Raw genomic sequence first — 22,953 nt, 5'->3', positions numbered from 1 at the left:
TATTTCAAAGTGACAGTCTGTTACTGCAGCACAAAATGGGAACAGAGTACCCTGATGGCACACGTGTATTCTGGGAGACTGCCATGCTGCAATTAAAATGCATCTTTTGGATGCCAATGCTATATGGCACCTTGGCAATGCTTCTGCTGCGATCTGCTACCGTAATTTGTGTCACAATGCTAAGTCTCCAGAGAACACCACAACAGCATGCCCATGATATTCTGTACGGGAGGATACCATTCACTAGCTCCATCATGTGGAAGGGATAGAAAAGAACCCGTGTGTGAAATGAAGGCTGTGTATCTTTTGCCTGTAGATGGCAACTAAAAGAAAGGCAAGAAATACCTTTCCAGTGTTTCATTCTCCATTTCCTTGTGTGTTTAGAGCAAAGCAGAGAACTATTTGTGGGAATGCCCCTTGCAGGGACTCCTGCTCCTCTTAAAAGGAAAAAGTCCACTAAACTCATTGGGAAGCTGACACACGAAGGTAAGATACACAAAACTGCACAACTAAGAGTTGTTTGGATTTCAACCTGAATTTCAGCCTTTAAAATTTCACACCTTGTCTCACTGAACTCTCACAGCAAGACATGCAGTGAACATACCAGCAGGCAGAGCCACAAATATTACTAAAGCCCAGCCTTCAACCATATACATTTTCTATCTTACAGTTGAAAAGCATTGCACACACTCAGGTCAAATGTTGATCTACATCACACACTGTAAACCCATATTCTCCTACAGCATTAATTTGGGTGCACACCAGTGTGAAAGGGAAGAGAACATGATCTTTTACAGGAATCAATATTGTGGTGCCTAGTTATACTCTTTGTTGTTCTCTCTCTTATAACCTTTGTCTCTTATTTCTTTTCCTCTGTGTGAGAGAATTCCTTTTACTCTAGCACCTATTTCTGAGAAAGACAAGGTCTCTTAGAGAGGTTAATAGAGCAGAAAAAAATTAACCTGGGATATTTTTCTTTCTACAGAATACATGTGTATTGGGGAGGGTGACTTAAATAACTGTGATATCCTTATCTTCTCTTTATTTTTGACAGCATGAGGAAGAGGTTAAAAAAGTAATAATTCAATGGTGTTCTTTCTTCAGCCCCCAAAAATGGCTGTAGAAACTTCTCTGGTAGGGTACAGGTATATATTTTTCTGTTTGCCCCTAATCCTTTATTCAAGTAAACAAGCAAGTAAAAATCCAATTTTCAGTTAAAGGGCATTTCCTCCTGTGCTGTGAAATAGTGCTATATAAAATTGGCATTAAAAAACAATAAAATTCTTCAGAGAATGTCTAATAAAATGAATGGGTTTTATACAAATTTTATAGCAGTTTAAGGATGGAGATTCATTCTCTGTTGTCAATGAGAAGTGGTCTTAACCTTAGTTAATACAAAAAAAAACAACAAACCACAAAACAAAAAACAAAGCCAAGGAAAAGTTGCATGTTTCCAAATGAAAAACTTTAACTGCATTTCTGCAAGATTTTTATACTGAAAGTGTTTAAATCCATTGCTTTGATGGTGAATTGGTGGTACCAAATTAAATGGAAAAGTACTTATTGAATAACCAGCATATTAAGACTTGAAGAGAATTTCAACCACTTCCCCCTTTAAAAATTCTCCCTAAAACAAACAAACAAAAAGACATAAAAACATTGAATCTTGCCATGGCTCCAGGACAATGTTTAAATCAAAGCACACCAGAGTTCTCTTTATTTATTATATGTCAGCCCAATCTGAAGAGCTGACTGCCACTCATTTAATTGCAGGGGAAAGAGGTGAGTGTAATGCAGTAACCACACGAGGCAGTGGTGCATTTTGAGGCAGCACTAAGGAATCCTGCTGCACTGACTGAGATGCTTCAGACTGTGGGACACATCCATCTAGCTCCACCCCTATGCAATTCATCGCTGCAGATTTGCCTTGCTTGCAATTCAGAGTAAATCCCAAACATCTATATCCAAACTGGCATCAATGTAAAACCTTGGTGCATAGCTCATTTCCTAAAAACTTAATTTAGAAGAGAATTTGGGTGCTCTGAAGTCACTACTGATGCTAGGAAGCAATAGACAAGAGATGTGGACCAGAGCACTTCCTAAAGTGTCCCATTGCATATGTCTTGTAGACATGCCACAAGAGGTGTCCAAGCTGAACTTGGGGAAGAAGATCAGCATCCCCAGAGATGTGATGCTAGAAGAGCTTTCTCTCCTCACTAACAAAGGATCCAAGATGTTCAAGTTACGTCAGCTGAGAGTGGAGAAGTTCATTTATGAGAATAACCCTGATGCCTTCACCGACAATTCCGTGGTAGGTTGGAGATTAAAACTAAAAAGCTATTCCATACACCCGGGGGAAACAGGAATGGAATGTGTGCAAGCTCTCCTCTATATGTGCATGGGCCAGGGAGGATCTACTAGCAAAGAAGTGAAGGAAAAAGCTGAAATTATATAAACACACAAGTTTTATTTCCTTTTGGCAACAGCATTAGTTTCCTCTGGCAAATATTTGGTATCACATATGCAGAAGCATGAGAAAATTCAGTACTGAGTGATGGAGGAGGACTGCATGTTTGGCAGGTGTTCAGACCTCAGAGCAGGGCTAATTAGTTTTGTACCCATTCCATTTCTTCTTTGCATGATGGCAATGATTCATCCAGGTCTGACTTCAGCTCAAGTAGATGCAGTTATATTATTAGTCTAGGATACTTTCATGCTTTCTGCTGGACTGAGTCCTCTGCTCATTTCTGCAAGTTCCACAAGTGAAATTTCTGCCAGAAACCTCTAACCTGACTCTGCAATATCTTCAGTTAATTTGCTAGAAGCCAAGTTTGTTTTCTTCTAGAATATTTTCCTTTCAAATATGATGTATAAACATAAACATTCTTTTTTTTTTCTCTTTCCCATGAGCTACTACTGTTATTTAATCTTTGAACTTCTCTCTACCGTTAGTTGTTGGTGTAAAGTCTTCTAAGGATACCTAAACTTTTACAAATTAAACTCTCCTATCACATGATTGTCAGGAGTTCAGTAAAACAAATGGAAAATGTTTCAGGTTTATATGCATTTTGACGTAGCACCTCATCTTCTGATTCTTTAAAATTCATTTGGTGTCATTTTACCCCTTTATGGCATCTATTTTTTAGTCCAAGGAAACTCGAGGAAAATAATACAAGCCAAGCTGAGGAAAATGCTTTGCGAAACAGAAACATGCTTGTTTTTAGCCCTCTGATGTTTTCAAAAGCAGCAATAAGTAAATAAGTTCACTCCCAAAAATGACAATTTGGAAATCAGGATGTGGAAAGACGCCTGATAAAAAAAACAAGTCATTAAAATTACAACAGTAGGTCAGATTACAGATGAATGATGACAGACCAGAAATATAGCAAGCATATCTGGTGATGTTAGACTTTGGGCAGCTTCTTCATCTCTTTATGCTTTAGGTAGTTTATCTCTTCAGCAAGTTATTTCCTAGAAAGGATGTGAGAATGAATGGTGTGTTGAACTTTGGACTCTTCAGATTAATATTTTAGAGAAGTGCATGCTATTTTTATAAATACTTGGCAATTTCAGAGCTCCTAAACCATATGAAGGCCAAGTTCACATGTCAGAATCTGCTGTGGTGAGGAGGAGTGAGAAAATAATAAAGCGACGGAATGAAAAGGCTGAAGCCCAAGCTCTCAAAAATGTGAGGGTGTCACTAAAGAATCTCCAATCAGAACAATACAAAGCAAATAAGCTGTAACAAACTGACTCAAAACTGGACATGTACAGAGGCCCTACATGACTAACATTCCAAAGGCTGATGACAACTGCCTCTTTTTTGTTAGCTGTTTTTCCTACTTTATTCATCTGTACCTGACTTTTATTCCGTACCCTTTCTGCAGTGAATCTCTCCCTCTATTCTGTAGGAACACCCCTGCTCCCAAGCTCTTTGAGCATGACTGTAAGATCCTGTGCCACGGAGAAATGTCTTCAGGGTTAGAAAAGACCCTAACAAGCCTAGTATTTTCTTTATGGCTTTGCTGTATGAGAACGTGGTCTCCAAACAGCAGCTGGCACTCAGCTTTAAAATCCTCCATGTTTCAGGGCTATCTTCTCTCCACATTCATGGTACAGATAAAAAAATCTCCATTAGTCAGTGCAGGAAGACTTCGATCTGCCCTACAGCCCTCACTTGCACCCAGCTTAGCAGGATCACAAACATAATTGTTACCATTTTCTGGCTGCCCCATGTGCTCTGTGCAAGGACTCTGGCAGGTTGCATCCCTTGCCTCTGTGGGTAACAATTCTCATCAGCACAGCCAGCACAAGTTAGCACCTTTGCTGGCAGTCAGAGCAGTGCGAAGAAAAGCTGAGCAGTCGCAGCAAGTGAGTCATCTCTCGGAGAGCTGGTTGTTCTTGGGCAGGTAAAGGCAACAGATCTGTGGCCTGTTATCTTTCAAACCATCAGGACAGCACCTGACCTTAGCAACAAATAACTTTCATCAGGAAGGCCTTTTGATTGCAATACCTGATAGCTTTCTGTTCCTTTTCTTTCTTTCTCCTGTATCTGCTCAAAGGCAAGATGCAGAAAAGAAAGCTTAAACACAAGGGAACTGTGTGAAGAAGATAATGGCAGAGTAAAGAAGTCCTACTGCTACATCTGGTTACTTTCCTCTCTCAATTAATTTCCATGTTCTTTGCTCCCCATTCCAAAGATGTCCTTGTGTCTTTATGGCTGTGGGACAGTGAAGGGTTTTGAAGCTGGGGGTGGGTTTTCTGCTTTTATATCACAGATTTCTTACCTGTCTTAAAATATTCTTGGGACACACTTAGCAAAGCAGAGCAAGACAGGTCTGGGATGAAGTAGGGATTGTTTCTTTCCCAAAAAAAAAGTTTAACAGTAAGGTAATGGAATATTAAAAAAAAAACCACAAAGAGAAAGGTTATTAAAAATAAATCCAAACCATATAAGGGGTTCCAGAATAGCCTGTGCTGTAGCCATAAACATTCCACACAAGGGAGAAGATCTCAGCAGCCATGTGTCATTGATCCACCCTCTTGCTTCTCTCCTCCTCCTTCTCCTCCAGCCAAACAATCACACTGGACAATCAGATCACTCTCCTTATTTTTAGCAGAGAAAACATATATTGTGTATGCTGGAATGTCAGACACCTCCATGTAAAAGTGAAAACCTGCCACTCTATCAGTGCTGCAGCTCTACCTATCCAGTTAAAGCCAAATGGTAGCTAAACCCACAGTTAAAGGGACTGACCATTGCCAACATGAGTGAAATGAAATGCACTACCTACTGTAATAGCTGTTTTCAACACTGTGACCCTCTTCTCTTGCAAATACAAGGGGAGTACAAGTACAGTACAAGGGGAGGTTTTTAAGGAGGGCTGTGTTTGACACTGGTATCCTGGCAAACAGGGAGAGTTCAGGCAACATCCTTTGTGTTTGGTGCTGTGCTGGAGAAGATGGGCTCTTCTGAATCCTGTCTAATAAATCAGAAGAAGGATTTCTTCTCCTCATGCCAGGCTGTGCCACTCTGTTGCAGAAACTGTAGTTCTTTCCATGTCTCAGAGGATATTATCAACTTCATTGTGGAGCTGCAAGATGCATTTTACTATTGACTACAGACCATGAGGAAACCCCATATTGCTCTGTGCTCTATTACTGTGGCATCTGGCCAACCACAGCATGAAGGAAATTACTACATTTATTTTTTAATGGTGAAATTGAACCATAGGGTAGATGAACAGGTCACGCGAAATCATAGAGAGGGTCTCAGTCTTTATCTTTGGGTCTCCTAAATCCCACTTCACTGTTCAGCAATTAATAGATCAGCACTTCACAGACCTTGCCCTCATAATGCTAAATTTGTTTGGCCTCAAACACATCGAGATCATGCAAAATGATGTTTCTTATCCTTACAGCCTCAGTCACTATTGCCTTAACTTGTTCCAAGGTCTCACCTCTGCTTTGGGAACCTCTGTGTAAGATCTTGCTATCATCAAGGGGAAACTCTCTAACACCTTCCTGCTAATCATTAAGTGGAAACGGAAAACAAAACCATAGTATTTTGGATGTTGCTGTTTGTCTTCCAGTGAGGATCCTTAAATATAGTCTTTCTGCTAGTCAAAACCTGTGGCCTGATTCGGGTTACATGTAGAAGACCTTTTTCTTTTCCCTTGCTCTTCACGCTTTACTATCAGATCTTAATTTAAAACCATTACAAAGGTGAAATAACCAATATTTGAGTAGACAATTACCAGCAGTAATACATCAAAAAACACCCAGACCCACAAACAAATAACTCCACCTTGATACTTTCTCAGACTCACCCACAAATTAAAATAAATGCAGTTTCCAATCTTGTACCATTCCATTTCTTCTTTGTTTGTATGAAAACAATCTGAACATATGTTGGCAATTTCTGCTGGACTTCAGGTCAAGAGGTCTCTTCAGATAAGCTGACATCAACTGTGAAACAAAATATAGAAAGTGAAAAAGGTTTAAAGAATTGGATTACTGTACTTCTGGATAATGGCAGGAGTTACTTGGTATTCCCTTTGCTGCTGAAAAAGAACTCAGAGGAGTGGGCAGAGGTAGCAGGAAGAGAATGGAAGAGGTTATGTTAAAATGCCAAAAGTGATGCTTCACAGCAGACAGCGGTACATAACCAACCTGCCTCAGAGATTTTACATGTTAAATAGCCAGACATGAAATAGGGTGTGAAGGAAAACATAAGGATGGAGAAACAAAGATGTTACCATGCAGCTACTTGGTTTATTGCACAAACATGCACTGATGGTTCTGTTTGCCACTTAATGTACTTAGAAGAACGTCAATCAATATTGCTGGAGGTAAGGTTAAATGGAAAACAGCAGGAAAAGCATTTTTTCTAGGAATTCTGTTCTGCAGGAAATATTTAACCTCTTGAACAAATGTTACAGGATAATTACAAGCTGAGCTGTAAGTCTCAGGTAATGACCTAAGTGGAGTGAGCTGGGTGAGACGTAACTTATCTAACAAAATGAGCCTTGCTGTGCTGGAGTTGGATTGATGCAGATGACCTAGAGGTCCCAGCTATATCCAAAGCTGTGTAAGAGTGAACATGGAGTTCAATGTGTTCTTATTCAAGAAGTGATGGTGTGGAAAAAGCAGAACAACAGAAAAAAAGGATCCTTTTATTTTCCACAGCAGCTTGTTGGAGCACTGTGAGAAAACTTTGGACCAAAACTCTGAAACTCAGTTTCTTTCGTCCACAAAGAAAATGTGGCGAAGATATTATAAAATATACAAATAAGATATATCTAACTTTGGGTAGCATTAGATAAAAATTCCCATTATTTAGATGGGTACATTCAGGCACTGAGGCAAAAAATAATTTCCCTAAGATTAAACAGCAAGTCAGAAGTAGACCTGGAAATAGCAAAAGCTCAACCTGCTGTACCTCTTGGGGTAGCAAGTTTTAAAAAACATAGCCTAGTACTTTAGCAGCTTCTTATTTTCATCCTTTTTCTAAAGTGAATCATAGGTTTAAGGCTATGCGATTCCAAATGAAGGACTGATGTGCACACTGATAAAAACATTAGGCAGTCTATGAGACTCTCCAAGTGTCTGAATTTTAAATCTCCCATCCCACCATTAAGGAGCATTTGAGTGGCTGCCACTAAGAGAACGCAGACCAGTAACTTCAGAAGTGTTAGTAACTACATAGGTATCAAACATTTGGGGAGCTCTTTATCAGTGAGGTGGAAATAGAAACACATTTGGTGGCCTCAATCATTTTTTTTAGGGCACAGCAAGGAGCTGAAGGGGAGCACATAGTGTCTTCTCCTGGGGACTGCCTGGAGTGACGTCAGGGCCTTGACATACTTTGAGATCTCAGCTCAGTTGGATCATCTTTCATTATCTAGTTTTTATTAGGCACATGCTCCAGAGAACTCAGAATTTGTCCATCTAAGCACTCAGCCTGCAGGATCAGACTCTTGCTAGAACTAAGGACTTCAAAGACATGAGCCCAATTTGTTTAGCCAACCCAGGGGACCACATGTCACCTGAACTTGTGACAATTGTTTTCTCATGAGAGTGGATTTAGGGATGCACAGGGACTGATAACATCCGCTACCTCCAGCAGTGCACAGACAGGGAGGAACCTGCTGTGGAGGAACTGTGTGATCTGTCCCCAGAGCCAACAGGAGAAGGCTATCAGCATTCTCAACTGACATTCCCGGGCTTCTCTCCTGGAACTTCCAACAGGGTCAATCAACCCTAACTGAGAGGCTGGTTTTATGATGTGAATATGCATATATGGAAAAGCTCCACAAGCAGTGACCCAAGACTTGTATTCTCCTCAACTCTAAGCTGTATTTCACTTCAAAACTCTGACCAGAGGTGTGGTCTACGTACCAGAGACAAAGTTGCACCCACCCAGCTTTGACAATGTTGAGACTACTGCTTGAGGCTGCCATTCCTGAGCTCCGCTCTCTCAGAAAATCTTTCAAAAAGATTAATTTCCCTTTGCCTCCTGTTAATTTGAGCTAAGACAAACTATTGTGGTGGCCAAAACTAAAGAAAATTATATTTTTGTCCTAACAGGTGAGTAGACTGGGGTATTGCATGGAAAATGTGTCTTTCCTATCTGAATGGAGATGCCTGCTTTCAGCAGATCAGTTTTCCCAGCAGGTCCATGAAGAATCATGAACTAGCCTAAGCCAATCAAACTAATTTAATTTGCAGCTAAATAAGATTTAGGTGTGGCTCTCCTTATGCAGACCTTCTATTTCAGAGAAACTTCGTTCCTATCAGTGACAATACTGCAATTTAAAATAACACCAGATGACACTGATGCCCCTCCCTGGTCATATCAAATACTGCTGTGAACAGAATCAAAACAGCCCATCTTACTGCAGCTCATGTTATGCTGATGTTTTGTGACTTTTTTTTTCAGGAGGGCACGTGTAAGTAACCAGAGGAAAAGAGAAATAAGCATTTAATTCTCAGGAAAGGCACAAAACATGGGTGAAACTTGAAGGAAAACAGATGCAAATCCTGTTTTGAGAGTACTGAGCAAATCGGAAGCATTAACCTTGCATTTATATTAACATTTTGAGAATAACCTCATTCTGACCTCTAGCCCTCAAAATACCCTTTTTTCAGTTTGCCTTTTTACAGCTACACAGCTCCCACGCATAATTGAGCAGATTGCCCTGCTAGCTCCTGTGCACAGCTTAATGCTCACAATCCTCTCTGCTGTCAGTGCTTCCTGACATTCAGGGGAACATTTTCTCCTCTGTTCCTAAAAAGGGAATTCCCTACAGCTAGGAGAAGGACAGACAGTCCCTAAAGGCCCTGGGGGCACCAGCTCTGCCACTTCAGCCTGCAGCTGGCTGCCTGCCTGGGTTGCAGCCTGGTGACCTGCTGTGAAACCCTGGACACTGTTGCGGGAGACACAGGGAGCGGAGGGTTAGCTAATTCTGCCTTGAGCCTTGTGGGTTTTCACTTCTCATCTATTTTTAGCTGGTTGAACAGCTGGCCTTGGAAGCCTGTTTACAGCCTGGAAAGCTTCTTTTTGCTAAACTGTGCTAGGTGTAAGAGCCCTGAGAAAGCCTTAACCCTTTGAGAGCCAGCTCTGAAGCTGGCACTCTGGTTTCCCACTGACTGCCTTAGATTAATTTATGCAAGTAGAATTGCAGCATTAGGAACCACAGGTTCATTCCATTGCATTGATTTGTATTTGTTGCATCTTTGTGCATCTAACAGCCAATCTTCTAGTCCAATAGGAAAGACCATATGTGATATATAACGCAGGTGACTTGTATTCTATAGCTGGGTGGGCTGTAATACACAAGAGACACCATTTTATGTCTGATAGGAGTCAAATTTTGATATCACTTCTGACTGATACGTAAAATATCTTGTGACCATATGCTATCAGTTTCTATTCCACAAAAGTATTTATTAAAATTTCTGTGTGCAAAGACAGGACATTGTGCTGGCACCACAGGGTCTATAAACCCTGCATGGACTGTTTGCTCTTTCACTATGTACTGCAGGGATTGTGCCTTCTAGCCTGGACCGGGGAGAGCGGATGGCCACCAAAATAAGACCAACCTAGTTTTACTGATGGGTACAACTTTCTTTCTTGCCTTGGTGCTGGTTAAATTTGGTTCATTAATGCGCATACTGCTACAAACAAAATTCTTCCTTTTTGTCATTTTTCCCTTGTGGTCTCCAGAAAGTATTTTCTGTTTTTCCAGGCTGCTATCTCTTCAGTCTTTCTCAACATGTAAATACTTCTCCCCATTCATACCTTCACATATATGGAAAACAGGCACACAGGTAGACATCTCCCTGGCTTTTTTATTGTCACAGGGGCCTTGTAACACTTAGCTCCCACACTATAATCAAGCTGACTTTGTTGGGTTATCTTAACTTTGACATGAAAACACTTCCTATTTCTTGCCCAGCTTACTTTCCCACAGGTTCGCCAATGTATCTCTGTTTGGACCTTTACCTGCTCTGGCAGAAGCTAAATTTCCTTTCCCTTCCTCCTCTGTTTCATACTAACCACTGCTGGGGACAATACACAGATCTCTCTCTTCTCACTCTCATCATATAAAATGACTATGAGGTGTGTGTGCTTCCATTGCCCTTGCTGCTGTTCCACAACTGCTCCTATACTGGATAGAGAGAATAACATACACAAAGTTCTGCCACTGGTTTTGTAACTGAGATACAAAAACTACTTTCTGGAGACCACAAGGGAAAAATGACAAAAAGGAAGAATTTTGTTTGTAGCAGTATGCGCATTAATGAACCAAATTTAACCAGCACCAAGGCAAGAAAGAAAGTTGTACCCATCAGTAAAACTAGGTTGGTCTTATTTTGCTGGCCATCCGCTCTCCCCGGTCCAGGCTAGAAGGCACAATCCCTGCAGTACATAGTGAAAGAGCAAACAGTCCGTGCAGGGTTTATAGACCCTGTGGTGCCAGCACAATGTCCTGTCTTTGCACACAGAAATTTTAATAAATACTTTTGTGGAATAGAAACTGATAGCATAAGGTCACAAGATATTTTACGTATCAGTCATAAGTGACATCAAAATTTGACTCCTATCAGACATAAAATGGTGTCTCTTGTGTATTACAGCCCACACAGCTATAGAATACAAGTCACCTGAGTTATATATCACATATGGTCTTTCCTATTGGACTAGAAGATTGGCTGTTAGATGGAGAAACTCAGATGACAGAAACTTGGGAGTTCATGTTCTGGGACCCAACCCTGCAAATATGAATGGGCCATGTCCTGTAACAAGGATACATACGCTCTTTTCTCCTGCCATAGGATCACTTTCAGAAGTTCATCCCACCGGGAGGGCATTACGGGGAAGACGCTCATGGCTACGCCCAAGGGCGGATGGTAGGAGGCGTGACAGCTGGGCGGCATGGCTCCAGTAAGCAGCAGCATCCTGGTGTCCCTCCTAGGCCTGGAAGCAAAGGAGGCCCTGGAGACAGCGAAGGGGAACATGCAGGGAAATCGCCTGGAGATGGTGGAGAAGGAGGCAATGGTACTGAGAAAGGCAAGTATCTCTCTGAAAGAACAAGAAACACCTAAAGCTATCAGACCTCACGCCAACCTTACTCTTAAGGACAAGTAAATTAATGTGACTAAAACCTGAATTCTTCCAAACTAAGTTCCATTGCAAAGTCTAGTTGGACTGCCTCCAGCTTGATGGTTTTGTTTGCATGCTTCTGTGTTGCTGAGTCATAGGCAGGAAGCAGAAATACCTTCCTTGACTGGATTGAAGAAATTATAGGAAATTTAACTACTGAGCTCCTAAGGGAGATACAGCAGTATTGCCAGCATGGCTATGCCATGCCAGTATGGCACTCTTTCCTTTCAAGGGTTTCACACTGACCACTACTGGAGATAGTAGTATTAGCTCTTTAGCTAAGTAGTCTGATCTGACGCATCAGTCTTGAGTATCTCAGCACTGATTTCAAACCAAAGCTTCCACCTAAACGAAGAGCACTTTTTGGATCATCTTCAGAAAGGAACAGCAATATTTCTAAAAGTTATCTGGTAATCACCACTAGTCCACTGAAGCAGTATCTTTATGAGTAAAAGTAGTTTTATTTCAATTTAGTCTTTGCCTAATTTTATCCTCAGTTTAGTTTGACCAGAAATCTCTAGAATTGAATACCTTGTATGAGAATCAGCAGGTGAAATCATTATTTTAACAGCACCTATAGGTTTTTACAACAAAAATCAAATTTGCTTGGGAACCAGGAACAACTGCCTTAAGAGACCAAATGAATGACTTGTAAAATACAAAGTTTTTAATTGACACTCCAGAAGAGTGTGCATTTTATATCAAAATCAGTTTTTACATTTCCGGGCATCCTTGTGAAAAAGAAATCTGTGTAGACTCTTATAGTCTTGTTATAGGAGATTCTTCTCCATTGTTATCCTTTTTCCGTGTGCAGGGAGAAGGATTAATATCATCCCACAGCTTTCACTGCAGAGACGAGTCCCAGCTGCTTTTATTCTTCAACCCTAGCGATCAATTTTCTTGTAAACTGCTTAGTTTAAATACTTCACAAAGAAAGAGGGGAGTAGTAGCTTTTATTTTTTTAGTGAAAATTAGATTCTTGTACATGTCTGCAATTCTTTGAAAGCAAGAAAGCCCAGGATTTGGCAAGGTTTGAAGAAAATAAGTAAGACAAAGAAAGAAGGTGTGATAAAAAGAAGAAAAATTCAGATAATAGTGTTCCTTTTTTGCAAAGGCAAAATATGGTACCATGAAAGCACCAGAATGGCTAACTCAATTAACCTATTATTCTCATCTGCTCTAATCAAGCTAAGCAGAAGCCCTTGCTCAGGAGGTTTAAGGTTTATGAAGGATGAAAATCTTAAAAGTGTGCTACATATCGATAAACTGATGCTCTTATTACACAGCTGGGAGAAAGGGGGGGAAGGGAAGGGAAGGGAAGGGAATACAGAATGAAAACCCTTGTCCAAGGTCATTTGCTTAATCGAGCAGCTAGAAACTAATCTAAAATTTCTGGCAATCAAGTATCCGACTTAACAACAAAGTGCAGCTCTTGTCACAGACAGGATTTTAACTTCCAGTGAGATACCCCATCATATTTACAAACTGCTTTTAGCCATCCTAGGGTGTGTGAGCCAGACTTGTCTCTAACATCCTGGTTCAGAAGCAGGAAAAGATGAATATCTGTTCATGTAATCACAAAGAAAATGCCATGTTATGTCTGCTATGGTCTGGCAGAAAAGAAAAAAATAAATTAAGAAATTAGACAGCACCTTGCCTTATATAAAGCTTCCCCCAAATTAGTGAAAAAGATGATGAGGTAAAGACTTCATTTCTTTCTATAGGAGCAACCACAGAGAAGAATAAAAAATTAGCTTTCAAATAAATATATGCTTTAATGCAAACTCCTAGATGAGTGGCTCTTAGACTGTGTTACACTTGCTTTTATGGATAAGGACAGAAGTGGTGTTTGACCATTTTTTTAAAGAGAAATCTAACTCTTAAATCTCAGATTGATCTAGGAGTTACAGGATCTGGAAACAAAGCTGGTGTCTCAACTTCAGTAGCAGATTACAGGAAGGAAATGTATTTAGAAGAAGTGTCATCTAACTACAGTTCTTTACCTTCCTCTGCTTACAGATGGAAAGTCAGGAGGCAAAAAAGTAACTATATTTAAAACTTACATCTCCCCTTGGGAACGAGCGATGGGTATCAGCCCCGAGGACAAAAGTCAGTTCACCACGGACTTACTGTCATATAGTCCCAAACCTGATTTCCCCCATTACAAGTCTTTTAACAGGTAAGTCTTCTTAGATATTCAGTTCAGTTTAGCAAAAGAAAACACAGTGACTCTGACCACAGCTTCCTGTCTTGTGCACTGTAAAGGAGTTTTAGTTGCACATCATTTTGCTTAGCACAGTCTCCTGTGGATGAAATGTTTGGAAGACTACAAAGAGAAAATATATCAAGAGCTAGAGATTTTAATTCAGCTTATGGTCAGAAAACCTATGCAGCTGGATAAGAGAACTTTAATCCTATTTCCCTTTCTTTCTCACCCCATTTGACTGGGGAGATTTAGCTTGTCACTGTTTATTACTGCAGCCCTTCAAAGTTCAAGAGTTCAGGAAAAATGCTTATGATCCGAGGCCATACACTTCACAGTACTTCAGATAAGAATCAGGATCTTCCTGCTGCTTCTGATAAGAACTGAAAGTTTTACAAATAATTCCAGGGCAGCAACAATTTTTTGTTAATGTCTTGATACAATTTTGCCACCCGCTTCCACAGCCTCAGGACATCAGTACCGAGGATAAACCCACATCCCATTAATTTCTGCAATAATGCAGCCTCTGCCTTCTACACACAGAGTACCAACAAGTGGGAAAGGTGTATGGTTTGATGAAGATTGATGCAACAAAGGTGGAGGAAGTGCCCACGAGTGTGTGTGTATTTACATCTTTGTTTTAGCACAGGGACAATGGACACATATATGTTCTTGTGAAGGATTTGTTGGCCAGTCGACTGCAACAGTGGCAAAACTTACCATGTCGATAACTTCGATCATTTATTTTCTAAATCCTGTTGTTTACCTATGCTCTGTTCACTAACTCCATATATTCCTCTATGCCAGGACTGCCATGCCTTACGGGGGTTACGAGAAAGCAGCCAAAAGGATGACCTTCAAAGTGCCTCAGTTTGATATCTGCCCTTTGCTTCCAGAATCTCTCATGATATATAATCAAAATTTCAGCAAAAGACCCTCATTCAACAGAACCCCAATACCTTGGATGCCTTCAGGAGACTCCTCAGAGTACCATACTGAGATCAATGTGCCAATAACTGCTGAAACAGAAGAGCTATAAATCCCCACTGCCAAGACCTTCCCTTTTTTTCTCAGCCCTCTCTATCTGCAAGTTGATAGTAAGAAGCTGAAAAGTGCAACTCTAGTTCTGTCAGCCCTTCCTTTCTTTTGCCCTTAGCCAAGACAAGTTCCTAGCAGGTTCTAAACTTCTCTTCAACATGGTGTTAATCCATAGCAGAAACAGTTTGAGGGAAAGGAGCTTTTTATTCACCAGGACATAAGAGGCCAAGACTAGGAAGTGTTTTCCTGTTTAGCAATGCTAAATGCTGCCTGTCTGATTGACAATAAATCTGTTTTGTCATATATTAACTAAAAATAAAACACCAAGATGAAAAACAGCCTTTGTGTTTTCTCCTTAAAAATTGTCACTGAATCAATCTGGGGATTAGCAATAACAAACGTTTCAGTCTCACAACTAGACTGTTAGCCTGGGAAGAAAGATCTTATGACAGGGATGGTCATAAGATAGGTATACATGAAGGTGTCTTGGATAAATACTGCAAAAGTGATGGTGAAGAATGGTAACTTTGAGAGGAAATTATAGCAACATCAGAGAGAAAACAGCAAGTCAGCCTGTCAGTGTAACAAACAGCTTAAAGTATTTCACTGTCACCTAAGATTCCCCCAGTTCTCCAGAGAATAAACTAGGTGATGGTTTAAGCAGTTTTTGATTTTCTTTCCGCAAAGACCATAAAATCGATAGATTGGGAAGGAACAGAGGCACACCCAAGTGAGATGGTTTGCCCACAGTTACAGAGGAAGAAAGGAAATGCTTTAGTTACAACAGAAATAATTTGACACTCACCACAGTGCATTATTTATTCAAACACACAGCATCAAAGTCTATTTCACTTCTTGTAACAGCTTTAGCAATGCCACACATATAGGAAGAAAGGCAGGTGCTATGGGAAGCTAATAAAGAACTCCTGCATGGAGACCGGAATTCTGTTCTGCTGCCTCAACATTTCCTCTTATAAACAGGGCTAAACAACTTGTTCATGGGGACAGCTTCCACTGAAGTATTTTTAATTTAGGAGTTTTTCCTCCTTGTCTAGAAATCCCTGCAACCATGTATTTGATTTTTATTCTGTTGGGATAGTTAGGAGGTTGGCTTTATTACACTCCCCTAGAAGGCTACTGACAGGGCTACCCTGAGATCTCTTTAAAATTGTTCTAATAACAACAAGCTGCAAAAGTAATGAATGAGTAGTTTTCTAAACTTTCTGCTGCAATGGCTAAAGAACATTTACTATATGTCCTATTAAATGAATAAGAAGTATCCATAACCAAGTTCTGTGACTAAACTTAAAAATACTAAGGTGATACTTTGATCTGAAGATTTTCAACAAAAATGAAAAAGGTTGTCTTTTTTGACATGTTCCTACAAAGTAGCTGCAGTTTAAGTTGAAAGCAAATCCTCAGAAAAACTTATTTTGTTTCTTTGGATAAAATAGATCCAGTAATTAGTTGAAAAGACATTTCTCACATTGAATTCCTTTTTTAATGCCTACATAATACATGCAAATTTCACTGGTGAAAGACATTTAAATAGGAAATTCTCGCATTTTAACAAACTATTAGTTTATTTCATATTTGATCTGTCTGGAGATAAGGTTGCTGTGTTTTCCAATATTTTAAATCAATCTAGCTTTTTAATTGCATCATAATTAAGAAGGATGGACTTCTTTTCCAGTTTGAAAAGTACTCTAATACAAGAATCCAGACCACAAAGAGAAGGCCAGAAGTTCAGACAGAGGAAATCTTAGAGAAAACTAGGTGACACTAAGCAAAATATTCTCCTACCACATATGCCATTTATTGCCTCCCCTTTTCCAACACAGATTTTAGACTACTGCAATATAGAATTACGTGATTTCTTTATAAAGTGAAATACACGACGCTTTCATTGTAAATATGTCATGAACAGCAGAAACAAGTTTGGTAGCTGGATGTCACAATCTATTTTCAGTTGCAGGTGTTTCAAATCATGGCCAGTTATGGCACATCAAAGGTGCAGAGAGAGCAGAATGCTCTGAGGAGGAGTCAGCCCCACACAAACCCAGCACAAAAGCTGAGCGTGGTGGTCAAAGCAGAGTGCAGGGGACAGGGTCCATCCATCTTCCCAGACATGGTGAGGGGATGAATCAATCAGGCATGGGGGCCATACAGGGAGTGTGGTCAGGAGCCAAGCACTGGGTCCTGCACTCGGGTGACAACAACCCCATGCAGCACCGCAGACTGGGGGAAGAGTGGCTGGAAAGCTGCCCAGTGGAAAAGGACGTGGGGGTGCTGCTCAACGGTGGCTGAACATGAGCCAGCGCATGCCCAGTTGGGCAAGAAGGCCAATGAACAAGAAATAGTGTGTCCAGCAGGACTAGGGAAGTGACCATCCCCCTGTACTCGGCACTGTTGAGGCCTCACGTCAAATCCTGTGTTCAGTTCTGGGCCCCTCACTAGAAGAAGGACATTGAGGTGCTGGAAGGTGTCCAGAGAAGGGCAACAAAACTGGTGAAGAGTCTGGAGCACAAGTCTTATGAGAAATGGCTGAGGGAGCTGGGAGCTGGAGAAAAGGAGGCTCTCTACAGCTACCTGAAAGGAGGTTTTAGAGAGGTGGGGGTCAGTCTCTTCTCGCAGGTAACAAGTGACAGGACAGGAGGTAACAAGCGTCAAGGGACGTTTAGATTAGATATTAGGAAAAACTTCACTATAAGTGTTGTCAAGCATTGAAACAGGCTGCCCAGGGAAGTGGTGGAGTCACCATCCCTGGAAATGATCACAGACCATGTGGATATGGCACTTGAGGACATGGTTTAACGGTTAACATGGTGGTGGTGCTGGGTTCACAGTTGGACTTGATGATCATAGAGGATTTTTCCAACCTTAACAATTCTATGATTCTATGAATCACAGCTTGGACTGGACCCAAGCTACAGTCTGGGTCCAAAGTCCATCTAGGAGACAAGCTAGTTCCAGCACAGATCTCAGGTCCACCCAGGAGACAAGAGTGCAGGTCAGCACCCTTCCCTACAACATTGCTTAGACAAGGACCCCAGGCCCAAGTCTGAGCTTAAATGGGATTTCTCAGCCATAAGTGGGGTGAAGGTCCGAGATGAGGTTGGTCAGGGCAACTAAGGGCCGTTGGTGCACCCAGGACAATGACAGCAAAATGTTTGAGAATTCCAATAGAATCACGACCCCCATTTGAGGTTTATTTTATCACAGAAAAAAAAAGACTGACTAAAATAGGTCCTTAAATATGCAGGGAAAGGTAAGGAATACTACGCAGAAATAGCACAATGCTCTCTGGTGGTGTTGTTTCAAAGCTCTAATGTACAAGAAAGGCAGCAAAATCCTGCAAGTACATAGAGGACTGGGTAAATACCCAGAGCTTTCTCTGGTTCATAATGTACTGTTGGATAAGAGTTTTTGTCTACATACTTAATTATCCCAAACCCTAAACGGGCACAAAAAGCTGCAATGTTCCTGGAATTAGTATTGTATCACTGCAAGTTATTAGTAATGTTGCTATAACTCATACTTGTAAGCTAAGAGGATGCTTCAGTTTTGGAAATTTGCTTAATGAGGCATATAGCTCTTCTTTTGCCAATACAGTTTCAATCTCAAATCCTGTCAAGCAGGATTTATGTGCTTTTGTTTCTAACACAAAATGAGAAATACAATGCTACATGCCATAGAACAATTCAAACAACTACTGCCTTGTTGTTTACACAGCTTAAATTACATGCTAGTTTAGTCATTATTCAAAGTAACATTACAAGTGAGAAAAAATCAGTAATCTAAATTCTGTCTCAAAAATAATTAATTTGAGTAAGGCTTGAAGCTACTGTTATCAGGGCAGAAGTTTGTCCAAAATGATCAAATATTTAAGAGGAAGCAAGAAACCACTCCAGCTCTTTGTTTTCCTTGGGCTATGAGGTAGACTCAGGGGAATCGCCTGTGTCAGAGAAATGTTTATATTGGGAATTAGAGGATTTTATAAGATTTAATTACAGTGGATTTTCCTCCACATAGTAGAAGCTACAGAATGGTAAGTCAGTCATCTGCTTTTAAGCAGAATCATCACAATTAGAGATAAAAAAGCACAAATTGTTGAGCCCATCCTCTTGAAAAGGCAGGCTACAATTCCCTCATAGAGGATATAGTGGATACTAAGATTATACTCCATTGAACAGCAGCTAAAAATCCATTTAATAGAGAGGGGCTGACCCATGAAAAACAGATTAGATAGGATTTTGTGGCATTCAGATATTTCATTCAGAACAAAAATTATCACATTTTTACTTATTTACAGTGTCATTTTGAGGAATATCATTTTACAGTTTCCAAGCTTTGAAATGTGTCTCTCATGAAGATGACTTGTATGATAAAGAATCCAAGCCAGGCTGAACATGAATTAAAAAATAGTGCCCACTTTTTAAAGTAAAAGAAAGGTGCTTAACAAAATCTCAGCAATACTATCCCTAAATACAGACTTGTATGCTTTTAAAACTAGCCTGAAGTTATAGCTGATGGCATAAATATTCAGCAGGTAGTAGCACAGTTAGTATGCTTCTCTGTGTTTTGCAGAAAATCTTCCATTTAACTGTAATATATTCCCTAATCAAAGGGGTTGCATCTCATAATTGCCTCTCTCATGCGACCAACTTGCCATTAGTGATGATGATGGAATAATTCATACAAATAACATCTGGGAATTATGTTTTATGTTGTTATTGATAGATCATTTAGAAGAGATGGCTTTGTCATCAGACCTAGTCTCTCAGAAATAAAATCTGGAATAGTTTCAGGCTCTTAGGAGAATATGGGCTTTGTCTTTCTGACTTTTTTATAAAATCATACTGTGAATACATAAAATGCATTCATTTCTTTTACACAAGATGGCAGGCACCAGACAGCCAAGAGCTTGAACATGATCTCTCTGTTACGGAGCAGAGGCCTGCACTTGGCCATCCCTCCGTGGGAAGCGCAGACTTGTGGCACAAGGCTTGAATATTCACTTCACTGAGGGTTTTTTCCTAACTAATTGCTCTGCAAAATACATATTCTCTTCCATAGAAGACTGCCACAGATATGATCATCTGGAAGACATCCCACTTTCAAAGGACTGCCCTTTGGCACAACAAGCTGCTGTTAACACTGCTCTGGCAACTTACAGAGTCTACTGCTGCCCATCAGCAGCACATACATTAGTCTCTCTTGATTGAATATTAGAAAAGTTTGCAAGCCATCCTGCTGGCTCACAGCACATTAATACATTTATATGCAATCTCATCTATGAGCAAACTGCAGGTTACTAACTAGTTTAGACAAATTGCCTTTCCTAGCTTGGAGATGTGCCTGAACAGGGCTACAGATAACCAAGAAGAATTTGCAGGCAGACGCAGAAGCAAGATTGCACACATTTTGTGGAACCCTACAACTTTCGTGAACTGATGAGTATGTGGGATTTGAAACATTATTGATTTTATTAATTATAATCATATATCTACTAGTAAAAGTCTCTTCAGTTAATGTAATTAATTAGCAGTGCTTTTATGCTGTACCTCTTGCTCTCTATGTATTTAACACACAGTAAGTGTCATCTTCTCTCTGATGATCATCCTCTGCTTGCAGTACAGCTTACAGGAAACATTAATGAGTGCAAGTACTTTATCAGATATATATTGTGTTGATTAACACACTCAGTAAAGGGAACAGAACCACATAAACCACTCTGAAGCAGTGCTCTTAAAATGTAACCTAAACTTCAGTAGGCTTAATAAACTAATTCTCAAATAGAAACTCTTTCTTTGATTTTCAATTATACCTTTTAGAAATATTATTTATATCAAAAGTTTTAATGCATATTTTCCAAATATTTTTTAAGAAAACCCGCAGGCTCCTCTGTTTTGTGCAAAGCATTTTTATTTTAAAAGTCTGTTTTTCATTTAAAGAAAATTTTATCTGATGTATTTTCAGGGAAATAAATTTGCAGACAAGGACCACTACCCTTTGAAAAAAATTAGAAGAAGTTATAGCTATAGCTCTAGCCAGAGTGATAATAAACATCTGCCTTTCAAAAAATCCACCATGAACAAATAAACGTATAAGGTGAGATTAATTTATGGTTATAAGTTCTTCTTGAGATGCCAAAGCAAAATAGTTATTCTTCGTGGTTATTGTAACAAGGCTTACTGGAACAATTATTTTCTGGAAATTCGGACAGGGACGACACAAGCTTACAACAGAAGGCTGACAAGGGTCTCAACTCCTCCCAGGCTCAGACATGAGCCAAGGGCAGCACCACTGTTTTACTCCAAGTCCCTTTGTAGCTAGGGAGGAAAAAAAACATACAAGGAGGACACGAAACGCAGAGGAAAAGGCCAGTCACTAAGCAATGCTGCATTTGTGCTCCAAAACATCCCTTTACACAAAAGGGTAAATAAGGACTCTGCAGACTTCCCATTCTGACTGGGAGAAGTTCCTGCTTTAAGCAACAACCTCATTATACATTGTTCACTGCGGGGAAAACAAAGTCACCCCTGGAAGGAGGGACAAACAAATGAGAAACTTTCTGCTGGCCAGCCTAAGGACACCCTATGGGCCTTGTGGCACAGGACCTCCCCTGCTCACAGATGCTATACAAATTCAATTACACCGAAGAGTGCTTCAGTCCAACTCCACAGTGCCCAGCTCAGATCTGTAATTACTTCCATATTCTATTATAAAAACAGCCATACTGCCATGGGCCTGAAGCTAGCATGTATTCAGGGCTTCATTATATATACTATCTCTAAATGTTTCTCTTAATTATCTTTGGTCCCTAAGAGAGGCTTGAGGCCTTTCTCATTTGCTCTCTCTTCCAGTATGGTTGGCTTGATTCCCGAATCAAAAGACTGAAATGGGATGGGAAATCACAACAAGTAAACAAGTATTCTTCCAAATGCATACACTTTTATTTGTATTATTTTAGCGGTGTCAGAAGTGCCATATTAACAGCAGCAGCACGAACAGTATTGCAGACACGGGTATATACAAAGAGAATGCTTTGAGTGTTTGCTCAAAGGACAGCTCAAAGGCAGCACAAAGGACAGTCCCAGACCCCCAGGCATACTCTATGCATCTGGTACACCACTGGCAGGATACCTGAATTATCAGAAGCTGGTAATTCTGGCATACAGAATACATCTTTTATATACAGAATGTTATGCATCAACTCACTTCTCTTGTGTAAAAATGGACTCAATAACTGAATAAAAAGAACTTCCTGCACACTTACCGAGGTGGTGGCACTTCTCTAAGGATTGCTACAAAAGCTGTCTCTCTCAGATGTTGGGACCACTGAAAATACAAGGGCAGAAAAGAAAATGTATTAGCTCTCATGCCTTCATGTTTCAGTCTGAGTAGTAATTAATATTTTTACCCAGGTAGCACAGAGATACCAACTCCTCATGGAAATAGAGGTCCCTGCAGACACTCTGTCTGTGCACGATCCTGAATTCATAAGAAAGGACTCATTTATTTCAGTGGGCTTGAAATGTGTTTCTTGGATACCACCAAGAATACTATTATACCAGAGTTAGTATTACCAGCGGTTTGCACTGGTGACAGACTGCAATGCTGCAGCTGACGCAGTTCAGGGAATGCGAGTTTAATACTGATTTTACATGTTACCTAGGATTCAGAAAATCAAAATACAAATTTCTAGAAGACCTTACTCCAATTTTCCCAGACCCTGAGATGGTCTAATTCTCACCTTAAGTATGCGTGGTGCTGAACACACAACGCTTGGGCTCTAACCTGTGAGCAAACCCAGCTCACATCAACTACAAACAAACTTCTGCTAGACATGAACGGGTCTGAGTGTGTCCTCTGGCTCCAGCTGCATCTCTCAGCTATCACTGCCCACGCCGTGCAGTTGTTAGCAATGATGCGGGCAAGGACACCCACTTTATTTTCGGGCCAGCACCGCCATTTGCCCGCGGTGGCTCCAGCGCCCCCTTCCGGCGCTGCCCGGGGCTTCCTCAGCCCCCTCGCCGGAGGA

At 40.5% G+C, this 22,953-nt stretch overlaps 1 protein-coding gene and 1 long non-coding RNA gene across 2 annotated transcripts; one reads left to right on the top strand and one right to left on the bottom strand.

Annotated features, from left to right (window-relative positions):
* The first annotated feature begins 218 nt into the window (after positions 1–218).
* On the top strand, positions 219–15,239 carry MYOZ1 (myozenin 1). Its single transcript, XM_027719940.2, has 5 exons — positions 219–486; positions 2,130–2,311; positions 11,341–11,575; positions 13,688–13,847; positions 14,679–15,239. The coding sequence occupies exons 1-5, from the start codon at positions 411–413 to the stop codon at positions 14,908–14,910; spliced, it is 885 nt and encodes a 294-aa protein (XP_027575741.1). The 5' UTR covers positions 219–410; the 3' UTR covers positions 14,911–15,239.
* LOC113987346 lies at positions 6,336–22,860 on the bottom strand. Its single transcript, XR_003540503.2, has 3 exons — positions 22,666–22,860; positions 22,189–22,250; positions 6,336–6,468 (listed from the first exon to the last, which is right to left on the bottom strand). It is a non-coding gene; the product is annotated as an uncharacterized LOC113987346 (long non-coding RNA).
* Between the last annotated feature and the right edge of the window lie 93 nt (positions 22,861–22,953).

Source organism: Pipra filicauda, unplaced genomic scaffold (assembly GCF_003945595.2).
Source record: "Pipra filicauda isolate LSUMZ 115617 unplaced genomic scaffold, ASM394559v2 scaffold96_size2947999_pilon, whole genome shotgun sequence".
Taxonomy (NCBI): Eukaryota; Metazoa; Chordata; class Aves; order Passeriformes; family Pipridae; genus Pipra; species Pipra filicauda.
This window is presented reverse-complemented; position numbering and strand designations above follow the sequence as displayed.